General features: G+C 42.5%; 1 protein-coding gene and 1 non-coding gene across 3 annotated transcripts; both read left to right on the forward strand.

The window, feature by feature from the left end:
• Nucleotides 1-787: 787 nt before the first annotated feature.
• Nucleotides 788-13,461, forward strand: RPS9 (ribosomal protein S9). 2 transcript variants are annotated; one of them, XM_077789875.2, is made up of 6 exons: nucleotides 788-822; nucleotides 1,173-1,277; nucleotides 2,581-2,703; nucleotides 4,460-4,646; nucleotides 9,486-9,696; nucleotides 13,394-13,461. In XM_077789875.2, exons 2-5 carry the CDS (start codon nucleotides 1,181-1,183, stop codon nucleotides 9,661-9,663), a joined length of 585 nt encoding a protein of 194 aa, XP_077646001.1. In that variant the 5' UTR covers nucleotides 788-822; nucleotides 1,173-1,180; the 3' UTR covers nucleotides 9,664-9,696; nucleotides 13,394-13,461. The 2 variants fall into 2 exon arrangements, with proteins under 2 accessions (XP_077646001.1, XP_085421987.1); XM_085565861.1 differs by lacking the exons at nucleotides 9,486-9,696; nucleotides 13,394-13,461 and adding an exon at nucleotides 7,781-7,967.
• On the forward strand, nucleotides 12,799-12,881 carry LOC116184795 (small nucleolar RNA SNORD88). The gene has a single exon (XR_004149479.1). It is a non-coding gene; the product is annotated as a small nucleolar RNA SNORD88 (small nucleolar RNA).
• Nucleotides 13,462-14,666: the final 1,205 nt, after the last annotated feature.

The raw sequence follows: 14,666 nt of genomic DNA on the forward strand, positions 1-14,666 counted from the left end.
GCTGGGCGAGATTTTGGGGGATTTGGTGAATTTTGGGGATATTGGAGGGCGTGAGGGGATTTAAGAGGGTTTGGTGTGATTTTGGGTGCGAGATTTGGGTATTTTTCCATTTTTTGAGGGTTTTGTGGGGATTTGGGCAGGCGATTTGGGGATTTTTGCATTTTTTGGGGCGGGTTTGATGGGATTTTTAAAGAATTTTGTGATGCTGAACGGAATTTTAGGCGCCTTGAGTGTTGTGGGAGGTTTTGAGGGGATTTGGGGCGATTTTGTCACGAGATTTGGGGATTTTTGCCTTTTTTGGGGGGGTTGAGGGGATTTTGGACGGGAGATTTGGGGGGGGTGGGGTTTTGGGGTTTTTTTGAGGGGGGTTTGATGGGATTTTTAAAGAATTTTGGGACACTGGGCAAGATCTAGGTGCCTTGAGGGTTGTGAGGGGTTTTGAGGGGATTCGGGGCGAATTTGGGCGGGGTTTTTTGGGACACTTACGGGCGAACACGGAGCCACACCCTCGGACCATGCAGGGACGCAGCTCCACGAGCCCTCAGTCCCCCAAAATCGCCCCAAATTCCCCCAAATTCCCCCCAAAATCCCCCTTGGAAGACTCGGCGCTGCCGCCCCTCCCGCGGGACAAAATGGCGGCGCCTCACGCGGCCGCCCCTCATCTCTATGATTCCCCCCCCCGCTCCCCTATTGGTCAACACCGCCCTCACCGCGCGTTGTGATTGGCTCTCCTGGAGGAACCGGCCGCGCGGGACGGGGTATATAAAGCCACGGCGGCGGCCTCACCCTTCTTTCCGTGCCCGCGAACGCGGCGGGGCTGAGGTGAGGCCGCGTGGGCTGCCGGTACCGCGGATCCCTCCGGGGTTCTCTTCACCTCTCCCGGAGCTTTTCCCGGTGCTACCGGGGCTTCCTCGGGGTTTAGCGGGGAGCGGCGGCATCGCTTTAAAGCGAGCCCGAGGTTTTGGCGAAGCGCCCGGACCCGCGCGGGGCTCTGAGGGCGCGGCGGGGGCGCCCCCTAGCGGGCGGGCGGGGCGCATGCGCAGAGCGCGCCACGTGCGGTGTGAGGGGGGGGAGGCGCGGTGGGAATTTGGGGATTTCGGGCAAATTTGGGAATTCGGCGGGAGTTTCGGGGATTTATCGGCATTGAGGGATCGCGGGGTGCGGCGCCGCAGGTGTCGCCATGCCCGTGGCGCGGAGCTGGGTGTGTCGCAAGACCTACGTGACCCCGAGGCGCCCCTTCGAGAAGTCGCGGCTCGACCAGGAGCTGAAGCTGATCGGTAAAAAAAAAAGGGGAAAAAAATGGGAATTTTGGGGTTTGTGTGGGGGGGGGGGGGGGGAAATTTGAATCATGGGGTTTTTGAGGGAAAAAAAATGAGAGTTTCGGGGGTTATGAGGGAAAAAATGAAGTTTTGGGGGTTATGAGGGGAAAAAAGGGAATCTTGGGGTTTTTGAGGGGAAAAAACGGGAGTTTTGGGGGTTATGAGGGAAAAATTGGAATTTTGGGGGTTATGAGGGCAAAAAAAGGAATTTTGGGGTTTGTGAGGGGAAAAAGGGAATTTTGGGGTTTGTGAGGGGGAAAAATAGGAGTTTTAGAGGTTGTGAGAGGAAAAAAGGGAATCTTGGAGTTTTTGAGGGAAAACTTGGAGTTTTGGGGTTTGTGAAGAATAAAATAGAATTTTGGGGTTTGTGAGGGGGAAAAATGGGAGTTTTGGGGGTTGTGAGGGAAAAAAAATGGGAATTTTGGGGTTGTGAGGGAAAAAAATGGGGGTTTTGGGGTTTGTAAGGGAAGAAAAGGGAATTTTGGGGTTTATGAGGGGAAAAAATGGGAGTTTTGGGGTTCATGAGGAGAAAAAGAGAGATTTGAGGGGAAATAATGTGATTTTGTGGGGAATAATTCAATTTTCATGGGAACAAATATTTTGTGGAAAAAAATTAAAATTTTGTGGAAAAAAAAATTTTGTGGGGGAAAATCCAGATTTTGTGACAAAAATTCTGATTTTGAGGGGAAAAACCTGGATTTTTTGGAAAAAAAATCATATTTTGTGGAAAAACCACCTATTTTGTGGGAAAAGGTCCATATTTTGTGGAAAGAAATCGGATTTTATGGTAGAAAGTTCAATTTTCATGGGAAAAATTTCAGATGTCTTGAGAAAAAAATTTAGATTTTATAGGAAAAAAAAATCGTCTTTCGTACAAAAAAATTCACATCGTATGAGAAAAAAAATAAATATTTTTTTCTAAAAACCCGGATTTTTTTTAAAAAAAATTAATTTTTTGTGGGAAAAGCGTTTGGGGAGGGTTGTGAAATTTGGGGGTTATGAGGGCAAAAAAGGGAATCTTGGGGTTTTTGAGGGAAAAAAATGGGAGTTTTGGGGGTTATGAGGGAAAAATTGGAGTTTTGGGGGTTATGAGGGCAAAAAAGGGAATCTTGGGGTTTGTGAGGGGAAAAAGGGAATTTTGGGGTTTGTGAGGGGGAAAAGTGGGAGTTTTAGAGGTTGTGAGAGGAAAAAAGGGAAAAGCGTTTGGGGAGGGTTGTGAAATTTGGGAATTTTTGGGAATTTGGGAATTTTTGGCCCTTAGGGGAGTACGGGCTGCGGAACAAGCGCGAGGTGTGGCGGGTGAAGTTCACCCTGGCCAAGATCCGCAAGGCGGCGCGGGAGCTGCTGACGCTGGACGAGAAGGACCCGCGGCGCCTCTTCGAGGGTGAGCCTGCCCCAAAATCACACTTTCTTACCCCAAATTCTGCCTCTTCTGATCCCTGCTTTATTCTGATTTTTCCTGATTTTTTTCCTGATTTTTTCCTGATTTTTTTTCTGATTTTTACTGATTTTTTTTCTGTTTTTTTTTCTGATTTTTTTTAAATTTTTTTAAAAATTTTTTTATTTAATGTTTTCTGAATTTTTCCAATTTTTGTCCGATTTTTTTTCTGATTTTTTTGGGATTTTTTTCCTGATTTTTTTCCCTGTTTTTTTTCTGAATTTTTCCCCAGTTTTTTATGGTTTTTTTTTTCTTTTTTTTCTAATTTTTTGATTCTGATTTTTCCTGATTTTTTTCCTGATTTTTTCCTGATTTTTGTCTGATTTTTTTTTCTGTTTTTCCTCTGATTTTTAAAAATTTTTTTAAAATTTTTTTATTTAATGTTTTCTGAATTTTTCCAATTTTTGTCCGATTTTTTTTCTGATGTTTTTTGTGATTTTTTTCCTGATTTTTTTCCCTGTTTTTTTTCCTGGTTTTTTATCTGATTTTTTCCCCAGTTTTTTATGGTTTTTTTTTTCCTTTTTTTTCTAATTTTTTGATTCTGATTTTTCCTGATTTTTTTCTGATTTTTTCCTGATTTTTTTCTGATTTTTTTCTGATTTTTTCCTGATTTTTTTCTGATTTTTTTTCTGATTTTTTTCTGATTTTTAAAAATTTAAAAAAAAATTTTTTTTATTTAATGTTTTCTGAACTTTTCCAATTTTTATCCGATTTTTTTTCTGATTTTTTTTGTGATTTTTTCCCTGGTTTTTTGTCTGATTTTTTTTTCCCAGTTTTTAAAGTTTTTTTTTTTTTCTAATTTTTTGTGGTTTTTTTCCTGATTTTTGTATAAATTTTATTCCCATTTTTTCTAATTTTCTTCCTAATTTTTTTGCATTTTTTCTGGTTTTTTTTGTTTATTTTCAGTTTATGATTTTAATGAGCTTTTCCCTGCTTTTTAAATTTTTTTTCTTAAATTTTTTCTGATTTTTTCTGATTTTTTTTTTGCGATTTTCTCCAGTTTTTTTTCTCCTTTTTTCCCCCCATTTTTCCCTATTTTCTCCCTTTATTTTCTTCCCATTTTTTTCTGTATTTTGTCCCCATTTTCTCTCTTTATTTTCTCCCCATATTTCTCCCATTTTCTCCCCATTTTTTCTGTATTTTGTCCCCATTTTCTCCCTCGTTTTCTCCCCATTTGCTCTCTTTATTTTCTCCCCATATTTCTCCCATTTTCTCCCCATTTTTTCTGTATTTTGTCCCCATTTTCTCCCTTGTTTTCTCCCCATTTTCTCTCTTTATTTTCTCCTTATTTTCTCCCTTTATTTTCTCCCCATATTTCTCCCATTTTTTCCATATTTTGTCCCCATTTTCTCCCTTGCTTTCTCCCCATTTTCTCTCTTTATTTTCTCCCCATATTTCTCCCATGTTCTCCTTACATTTCCTATATTTTCTCCCTTTGTTTTCTCCACATTTTCTCTTTATTTTCTCCTCATATTTCCCCCATTTCCTCCTTATATTTTTTCCATTTTCTCCCCACATTTCCCTTATCTTTCCCTCATTCCTTTTGCTCTTTTGACCCCATTCCCTCCTCTCTTTTTCCCTTATTTCACTCAATTTCCCCCGTTTTCTCCCCATTTTCCCCCCTATCCCCTCTCTCTCCCCCCCAAACCCCCGACACGTCCCAATTTTCCCAAAACTCTCCTTTTTCCCCCCAAACCCGCAGGCAACGCGCTGCTGCGGCGCCTGGTGCGCATCGGCGTGCTGGACGAGGGCAAGATGAAGCTGGATTACATTTTGGGGCTGAAAATCGAGGATTTCCTGGAGCGCCGCCTCCAGACCCAGGTCTTCAAGCTGGGCCTGGCCAAATCCATCCACCACGCCCGGGTGCTCATCCGCCAGCGCCACATCCGGTGGGTGCCCGTCAAAAACCTTCCCGCTTTTGGGTGAAAACCCCGCGGTTTTGGGGTTTCGGCAAGGCCTCACTGCGGCTCCGCCGTACACCTTGCGAAGGGCGGCGCCGACGGGGCACCCGCAGGTAAAAAACATCAAAAAACACCAATTCCCCGGATTTTGGGGATTCCGGGCCATTTTGGGATGGGTTTGTGGATGGACATCCTGAAATTCCAGAGTAAAACCCAAATTTTGGGGTTTTTTCCCCAAATTTTTGGCATTTTCCCACCGATTTTCACAGCCGATTCTCGAAAGTCAAGAGACAAATTTTTGGGGTTTTGTCCCCAATTTTGGCATCGTATTCCCAAATTTTCTTGTGGAATCACTGCTAATCACCCTTCCAAATAAATCTGGGAATGTTTGGAGGATTTGTATCCTGAAATTCCAGAGTAAATCCCAAATCTGGGGTGTTTTCCCCCAAACTTTGCATGGTTTTCCCGCCAATTTTCACATCAAGCTCAGAAGTGAATTTTTTTGTGGCTTTGTCCCAAATTCTGGCGGTTTTGCCCCAAATCTTGGATTTTGGACATCTTTAGGATGGAGTCCAGTGGACGCCAGGCAGGAATCCCCAAAATGCCCCGGGTTTTGGGTGAAAACCCCGCGGTTTTGGGGTTTCAGCAAGGCCTCACTGCGGCTCCGCCGTACACCTTGCGAAGGGCGGCGCCGACGGGGCACCCGCAGGTAAAAAACATCAAAAAACACCAATTCCCCGGATTTTGGGGATTCCGGGCCACTTTGGGATGGGTTTGTGGATGGAGATCCGGAAATTTTGGGGATCAATCCCAAATTTTGGGGGTTTTTCCCCAAATTTTTGGCGTTTTCCCACTGATTTTCGCAGCCGATTCTCGAAAGTCAAGAGACGAATTTTTGGGGTTTTGTCCCCAATTTTGGCATCTTATTCCCAAGTTTTCTTGTGGAATCACTGCTAATCACCCTTCTAAATAAATCTGGGAATGTTTGAAGGATTTGTATCCTGAAATTCCAGAGTAAATCCCAAATCTGGGGTGTTTTCCCGCCAATTTTCACATCAAGCTCAAAAGTGAAATTTTTTGTGGCTTTGTCCCAAATTCTGGCGGTTTTGCCCCAAATCTTGGATTTTGGACATCTTTAGGATGGAGTCCAGTGGACGCCAGGCAGGAATTCCCAAAATGCCCCCGGTTTTGGGTGAAATTCCCGAGTTTTTGGGTGAAAACCCCGCGGTTTTGGGGTTTCGGCAAGGCCTCACTGCGGCTCCGCCGTACACCTTGCGAAGGGCGGCGCCGACGGGGCACCGGCAGGTAAAAAACATCAAAAAACACCAATTCCCCGGATTTTGGGGATTCCGGGCCACTTTGGGATGGGTTTGTGGATGGACATCCGGAAATTTTGGGGATCAATCCCAAATTTTGGGGTTTTTCCCCCAAATTTTTGGCGTTTTCCCACTGATTTTCGCAGCAGATACTCATAAGTCAAGAGACGAATTTTTCACGGTTTTCTCCCAAATTTTGGTGGTTTTTCCCCGAAATTTTTGTGGATTCATTGCAAACGACCCTTCTGAATATATTTGGGAATGTTTGGAATATTTGCGTCCCAAAATTTTGGAGTAAATGCCAAATTTTGGGTTTTTTTTTCCTGGAATTTTTAGTGTTTTCCCACCGATTTTCGCAGCCAATCCTCGAAAGTCAAGAGACGAATTTTTGAGCATTTTCTCCCAAATTTTGGCATTTTAATCCTAAATTTTTTTCTGGAATCCCTTCAAAGGACCCTTCTGAATATATTTGGGAATGATTGAAGCATTTGCATCCCAAAATTCCAGGGTAAATCCCAAATTTTGGGGTTTTTTTCCCCGAATTTTTGGCGTTTTCCCACTGATTCTCACAGCCGATTCTCGAAAGCCAAGAGACAAATTTTTGGGGTTTTGTTTCCAATTTTGGCATCTTATTCCCAAATTTTCTTGTGGAATCACTGCAAATCACCTTTCCAAATAAATCTGGGAATGTTTGGAGGATTTGTGTCCCAAAATTCCGGAGTAAATCCCAAATATTGGGGTTTTTTCCCCAGAATTTTTGGCGCTTTCCCGCCATTTTGTGTAGCGACTTAAGAGTTCAAGATGCGAAGTTTTGTCCCAAATTTTGGTGTTTTTCCCCAAATTTTTTTTGGGAATCTCTGGAGAGCACCTTCCTGTCTAAATTAGGGAATGCTGGGAGAAGTAGCATCCCAAAATTTTGGTCCAAAATGTGCAATTTTTGTTCTAAAAACGTGATTTTTACGCCTGTAATCTGTGACTTCTGTAGCGCAAAAAAAGCCGAATTTTGGGATTCTGACTCCCAAATTTTGGGAAAAGTCTCCAAATTTTTGGGATTCTCTTTTCCACAGTTTTCTCTCGTAATTCTCATAAAATTTCCCCAAAATATCAATTTTTGTCCTCCGAAAATGTCATTTTTGCACGGAAAAAGTGATTCTTTTGCCGTAAAATCTCCAAATTTTGGGAAAAGTTCCCAATTTTTTGGGATTCTCTTTTTTAACATTTCCCTGGTCATTTTCTCTCTTAAATCTGATTTTTCGCTCTCAAATTCTCAAAAAAACTGTGATTTTCGCCCGGAAAAAAGCGATTTTCGCCCGGAAAAAAGCGCTTTCCTGGCCGTAAAAAAGCCAAATTTTGGGAAAAGTTCCCAAATTTTTGGGATTCTCTTTCTTATCATTACCCACACCATTTTCTCACTTAAATCTGATTTTCCGCTCTGAAATTCTCGAAAAAAAAGCGATTTTCACCCGGAAAAAAGCCAAATTTTGGGAAAAGTTCCCAAATTTTTGGGATTCTCTTTCTTATCATTTCCCACACCGTTTTCTCACTTAAATCTCATTTTTCGCTCTCAAATTCTCGAAAAAAACGCGATTTTCACCCAGAAAAAAGCGATTTTCACCCGGAAAAAAGCGATTTTTGCCCAGAAAAAAGCGATTTTCGCCCGGAAAAAAGCGCTTTTTGCCCAGAAAAAAAGCGATTTTCACCCAGAAAAAAGCGATTTTCACCCGGAAAAAAGCGCTTTTTTCGCCGTGAAAGCCCCGAATTCGGGAGTTCTGACCCGGAATTTTTTTCGGGAATGCGGGAATGCAGGGTGCGGAAGCAGGTGGTGAACATCCCTGAGCCTCATCCCAAAAAATCCCCGTTCCCGCCAAAAACGCTATTTTTGTGCAGCAAAAAAGCCAAATTTTGGGATTCTGACTCCGAAATTTTGGGAAAAATTCCCAATTTTTGGGATTCTCTTTCCCACTGTTTTATCTCATAATTCTCATGAAATTTCCTGAAAATAACAATTTTTGTCTTCCAAAAATGTCATTTTCACACAGAAAAATTGATTCTTTTGCCATAAAATCCCCGAATTTTGGGAAAAGTTCCCAAATTTTTGGGATTCTCTTTCCTGACATTTCCCACATCATTTTCTCACTTAAATCTGATTTTTCCTCTCAAATTTCTCGAAAAAAGGCGATTTTCAGGCCGAAAAAAGCGCTTTCTTGGCCGTAAAAAAGCCAAATATTGGGAAAAATTCCCAAATTTTTGGGATTCTCTTTCTTATCATTTCCCACACCATTTTCTCACTTAAATCTCATTTTTCGCTCTGAAATTCTCGAAAGAAAAAGCGATTTTCATCCTCAGAAAATGCAATTTTCGCAGGGAAAAATGATTTTTTTTGCCGTAAAATCCCTGAATTTTAGGATTGTGACTCCCAAATTTTGGGAAAAATTCCCAAATTTTTGGGATTCTCTTTCTTATCATTACCCACACCATTTTCTCTCTTAAATCTCATTTTTCGCTCTGAAATTCTCAAAAAAAAGGCGATTTTCACCCGGAAAAAAGCCAAATTTTGGGAAAAGTTCCCAAATTTTTGGGATTCTCTTTTTTAACATTTCCCTGGTCATTTTCTCTCTTAAATCTGATTTTCCGCTCTCAAATTCTCGAAAGAAAAAGCGATTTTCACCCTCAGAAAATGCAATTTTCGCAGGGAAAAATGATTTTTTTTGCCGTAAAATCCCTGAATTTTAGGATTGTGACTCCCAAATTTTGGGAAAAATTCCCAATTTCTGGGATTCTCTTTTTTAACATTTCCCTGGTCATTTTCTCTCTTAAATCTGATTTTCCGCTCTGAAATTCTCGGAAAAAAAGCGATTTTCACACGGAAAAAAGCGATTTTCGCCCGGAAAAAAGCGCTTTCCTGGCCGTAAAAAAGCCAAATTTTGGGAAAAGTTCCCAAATTTTTGGGATTCTCTTTTTTAACATTTCCCTGGTCATTTTCTCTCTTAAATCTGATTTTTCGCTCTCAAATTCTCAAAAAAACTGTGATTTTCGCCCTGGGAAAAAGCGATTTTCACCCGGAAAAAAGCGCTTTCCTGGCCGTAAAAAAGCCAAATTTTGGGAAAAGTTCCCAAATTTTTGGGATTCTCTTTCTTATCATTTCCCACACCGTTTTCTCACTTAAATCTCATTTTTCGCTCTCAAATTCTCGAAAAAAACGCGATTTTCACCCAGAAAAAAGCGATTTTCACCCGGAAAAAAGCGATTTTCGCCCGGAAAAAAGCGATTTTCACCCGGAAAAAAGCGCTTTTTGCCCAGAAAAAAAGCGATTTTCACCCAGAAAAAAGCGATTTTCGCCCGGAAAAAAGCGATTTTCGCCCGGAAAAAAGCGCTTTTCGCCCGGAAAAAAGCGATTTTCGCCCGGAAAAAAGCGATTTTCACCCAGAAAAAAGCGCTTTTTTCGCCGTGAAAGCCCCGAATTCGGGAGTTCTGACCCGGAATTTTTTCGGGAATTTTTTTGGGAGCGCAGGGTGCGGAAGCAGGTGGTGAACATCCCGTCGTTCATCGTGCGCCTGGACTCGCAGAAGCACATCGACTTCTCGCTGCGCTCGCCCTACGGCGGCGGCCGGCCCGGCCGCGTCAAGAGGAAGAACGCCAAGAAGGGCCAGGGCGGCGGCGGCGGCGCCGAGGACGAGGAGGAGGACTGAGCCTTCCCGAAAAACGGGAATTCCCGGAATTCCGTCAGTCCGGGGGCGCTGCAAGGGGATTGTGGGGGCTTGAAAGGGTTAAAATGGGAGTTTCTGGGGTTAAAATTGGATTTTTGGGGAGTTGAAAGGGTTAAAATTGGATTTTTTTGGGGGGATAAATGGGATTTTGGGGGGTTGAAAGGGTTAAAATTGGATTTTGGGGGTTAAAATTGGGATTTTGGGGGTTAAAATTGGGATTTTGGGGGGTTGAAAGGGTTAAAATTGGGGATTTTGGGGTTAAGATTGGATTTTTAGGGAGTTGAAAGGGTTAAAATTGGATTTTTGGGGTTAAAATTGGGATTTGTGGGGAGTTGAAAGGGTTAAAATTGGATTTTTGGGGTTAAGATTGGATTTTTAGGGAGTTGAAAGGGTTAAAATTGGATTTTTGGGGAGTTGAAAGGGTTAAAATTGGATTTTTGGGGAGTTGAAAGGGTTAAAATGGGAGTTTCTGGGGTTAAAATTGGATTTTTCGGGGGTTGAAAGCGTTAAAATTGGATTTTTGGGGAGTTGAAAGGGTTAAAATTGGGGATTTTGGGGTTAAAATTGGAATTTTTGGGGAGTTGAAAGGGTTAAAATCGGATTTGTGGGGAGTTGAAAGGGTTAAAATTGGATTTTTGGGGTTAAAATTGGGATTTTTTGGGGAGTTGAAAGGGTTAAAATTGGATTTTTGGGGTTAAAATTGGGATTTTTTGGGGAGTTGAAAGGGTTAAAATTGGATTTTTGGAGGGTTTAAAGGAATTTTTGGGGTGAAAATTGGAAGATTTTGGGTTTAAAGGGGATTTTATGGGTGTAAATGGATTCTGGGCTGGTGGAGCCGAGGACGAGGAGGAGGACTGAGCGTTCCCGGAAAAACGGGAATTCCCGGAATTCCGTCAGTCCGGGGGTGCTTCGGGGGCGCTGCGAGGGGATTGTGGGGGCTTGAAAGGGTTAAAATTGGATTTGTGGGGTTAAAATTGGATTTTTGGGGTTAAAATTGGGATTTTGGGGGGTTGAAAGGGTTAAAATTGGAGTTTCTGGGGTTAAATTGGGATTTGTGGGGAGTTGAAAGGGTTAAAACTGGATTGGGGGGGTTGAAAGGGTTAAAATTGGGGATTTTGGGGTTAAAATTGGGATTTTTGGGGAGTTGAAAGGGTTAAAATTGGATTTTTGGGGAGTTGAAAAGGTTAAAATGGGAGTTTTGGGGTTAAAATTGGGATTTTTGGGGACTTGAAAGGGTTAAAATTGGATTTTTGGATTTAAAATTGGATTTTTGGGAGTTGAAAGGGTTAAAATTGGGGATTTTGGGGTTAAAATTGGGATTTTGGGGTTAAAATTGGGATTTTGGGGTTAAAATTGGGATTTGTGGGGAGTTGAAAGGGTTAAAATTGGATTTTTGGGGTTAAAATTGGGATTTTTTGGGGAGTTGAAAGGGTTAAAATTGGATTTTTGGAGGGTTTAAAGGAATTTTTGGGGTGAAAATTGGAAGGTTTTGGGTTTAAATGGGATTTTATGGGTGTAAATGGATTCTGGGCCGGTGGAGCCGAGGAGGAGGACTGAGCATTCCCGGAAAAACGGGAATTCCCGGAATTCCGTCAGTCCGGGGGGCGCTGCAAGGGTTAACGTGGGGGTTTTGGGGGTTAAATTGGGATTGTGGGGAGTTGAAAGGGTTAAAATCGGATTTGTGGGGAGTTGAAAGGGTTAAAATGGGAGTTTCTGGGGTTAAAATTGGATTTTTGGGGTTAAAATTGGGATTTGTGGGGAGTTGAAAGGGTTAAAATTGGGGATTTTGGGGTTAAGATTGGATTTTTAGGGAGTTGAAAGGGTTAAAATTGGATTTGTGGGGAGTTGAAAGGGTTAAAATGGGAGTTTTGGGGTTAAAATTGGATTTTTCGGGGGTTGAAAGGGTTAAAATTGGGGATTTTTGGGGAGTTGAAAGGGTTAAAAATGGATTTTTGGAAGTTTTAAAGGGGATTTTGGGGTTAAAATTGGAAGGTTTTGGGTTTAAATGGGATTCTGGGCCGGTGGAGCCGAGGACGAGGAGGAGGACTGAGCCTTCCCGAAAAACGGGAATTCCCGGAATTCCGTCAGTCCGGGGGGTGCTTCGGGGGCGCTGCGAGGGTTAAAGTTGGATTTTGGGGGGGTTGAAAGGGTTAAAATGGGAGTTTCTGGGGTTAAAATTGGATTTTTGGGGTTAAAATTGGGATTTGTGGGGAGTTGAAAGGGTTAAAATTGGGGATTTTTGGGGGGTTGAAAGGGTTAAAATTGGGGATTTTGGGGTTAAAATTGGGATTTTGGGGTTAAAATTGGGATTTTGGGGTGTTAAAAGGGTTAAAATTGGATTTTTGGGAGTTAAATTGGGATTTTTGGGGGGTTGAAAGGGTTAAAATTTATTTTTGGGGGTTTTTGGGATCTGGGGCTGGAATTTTGGGAATTTTGGGATCCGGGGCTGGAATTTTGGGAATTTTGGGATCCGACGTTGGAATTTCAGGATCCGGGGTTGGAATTTCAGGATCCGGGGTTGGAATTTTGGAATTTTGGGATCCGAGGTTGGAATTTTGGGATCTGACGTTGGAATTATGGGATCTGGGGCTGGAATTTTGGGAATTTCCGGATCCGAGGTTGGAATTTCGGGATCCGGGGCTGGAATTTTGGGAATTTCCGGATCCGGGGCGGGAATTTTGGGAATTTCGGGATCCGAGGTTGGAATTTTGGGATCCGAGGTTGGAATTTCGGGATCTGGGGCTGGAATTTTGGGAATTTCGGGATCCGAGGTTGGAATTTCGGGATCCGGGGCTGGAATTTTGGGATCTGGGGCTGGAATTTTGGGAATTTCGGGATCCGGGGCTGGAATTTTGGGAATTTTGGGATCCAGGGCTGGAGTTTTGGGAATTTTGGGATCCGGGGCTGGAATTTTGGGAATTTCGGGATCCGGGGCTGGAATTTTGGGAATTTCGGGATCCGGGGCTGGAATTTTGGGGATTTCGGGATCCGAGGTTGGAATTTCGGGATCCGAGGTTGGAATTTTGGGAATTTCGGGATCCGGGGCTGGAATTTTGGGAATTTCGGGATCCGAGGTTGGAATTTCGGGATCCGGGGCTGGAATTTTGGGAATTTCGGGGCCCCCCGTGATGGCAGCACTGGGCTCTGACCCCTGATGGATCCCTGTGCCCCTCCCCCACGCGGGGGGGTCTGAGGGGGCCCCAAATCCCAAATCCCCCAATTTGGGGCGAAAGTCGGGAACTTTTTGGGGAGAATTTCGGGAATTTTGGGGGAAAACTTCAAGAATTTTTGGGAAGAATTTTGGGGAATTTTTTGGGGGGGAATTTTGGGATTTTTTTGGAGGGGAATTTCTTGGGGGGGAATTCTGGGAATTTTTGGGGGAATTTCAGAAATTTTTGGGGGCATTTTGGGAATTTTTTTTTGGGATTTTGAGAATTTTTGAAGGGAGTTTCGGGAATATTTTGGGGGAATTTCCAAATTTTTGGGGGGGAATTTTGGGAATTTTATTGCGGTACTTCTGGGAATTTTTTGGAGGGAATTTTGGAATTTTTTTGGGGAGAATTTTGGGGAATTTTTTTTGGGAATTTCAGGAATTTTCTGAGGGAATTTTTTGTGGGAATTTCAGGAATTTTCTGGAGGGAATTTTGGGAATTTTTGGGGGAAATTTTGGGAATTTCGGGCTGGAATTAACCCTTTGTTGTCTTGCCTCCAGGTGACGCCGCCGGAAGTTCGGAGTGGGGAAATTCCCGTCAATAAAAATTGAAATTTAAAAATGAAAAATTAAAATATTTTTGGTTTTTTTTTTTCTGAGAGCTGCCCCAGCTGGGCCTGGCACACCTGGGACAAAAAAGACCGAAAAAAGGGAAAAAGGGAAAAAGCAGGAAGAAAATACTATAAAAAGGGGAAAAAGAGGGAAAAAAAGATCGAAAAATGGGGAAAAAAGGGAAAACAGGGGAAGAAAAGGGGGAAAAAAGGGGAGAAAAAGGAAAAAAAGACAGAAAAAAGGGGAAAAATGGGGGGAAAAGGGGAATAAAAGGAAGAAAAGACTGAAAAAAGGGATAAAAGGGGGAAAAAGGGGAAAAAAGGCACAAAAGCGGAAAAAGGGGAAAAAAAGACTAAATAGAGGAAAAAAGGTGGAGGGAAGGAAAAAAAGACAGAAAAAAGGGGAAAAATGGGGGAAAAAGGGGAATAAAAGGAAAAAAAGACTGAAAAAAGGGGGAAAATGGGGAAGAAAAGACTGAAAAAAAGGGGAAAAATGGGGAAAAAGACCGAGAGAAGAGGGGAAAAGAGGGGAAAATGGGGAAAAAAGGGGAAGAAAAGACAGAAAAAAGGGGAAAAAAGGGAAAAAAAAGACCGAAAAAAGAGGGGGAAAGGGAAAAAAGGAATAAAAGGGGGAAAAAGGGGAAAAAAGGCACAAAAGGGGAAAAAGGGAAAAAAAAAAGCCTAAAAAAGGGAAAAAAGGGGGAGGGAAGGAAAAAAAGACTGAAAAAAGGGGAAAAATGGGGGAAGAAAAGACTGAAAAAAGGGGAAAAATGGGGGAAAAGGGGGAATAAAATGAAAAAAAGACTGAAAAAAGGGGAAAAATGTGGGGAAAAGGGGGAATATAAGGAAAAAAAGACTGAAAAAAGGGGGAAAAGGGGAAGAAAAGACAGAAAAAAGGGGAAAAATGGGGGGAAAGGGGGAATATAAGGAAAAAAAGACTGAAAAAAGGGGGAAAAGGGGGAAAAAAAGACAGAAAAAAGGGGAAAAAGGGGAAAAAGACCGAGAGAAGAGGGGAAAAGAGGGGAAAATGGGGAAAAAAGGGGAAGAAAAGACAGAAAAAAGGGGAAAAAAAGGAAAAAAGACCGAAAAAAGAGGGGAAAAGGGGAAAGAGGGGAAAAGAGGAAAAAGGGAAGAAAGGGGAAGAGGGGAAAAAGGGAAAAGAGGGGAGAGGGGAAAAAAGGGAAGAGAGGGGAAGAGAGGGGAAGAGGGGAAGAGAGGGGAAG

This window comes from Lonchura striata, chromosome 37, assembly GCF_050655825.1.
Source record: "Lonchura striata isolate lonStrDom1 chromosome 37, ASM5065582v1, whole genome shotgun sequence".
NCBI classification, from domain to species: Eukaryota; Metazoa; Chordata; class Aves; order Passeriformes; family Estrildidae; genus Lonchura; species Lonchura striata.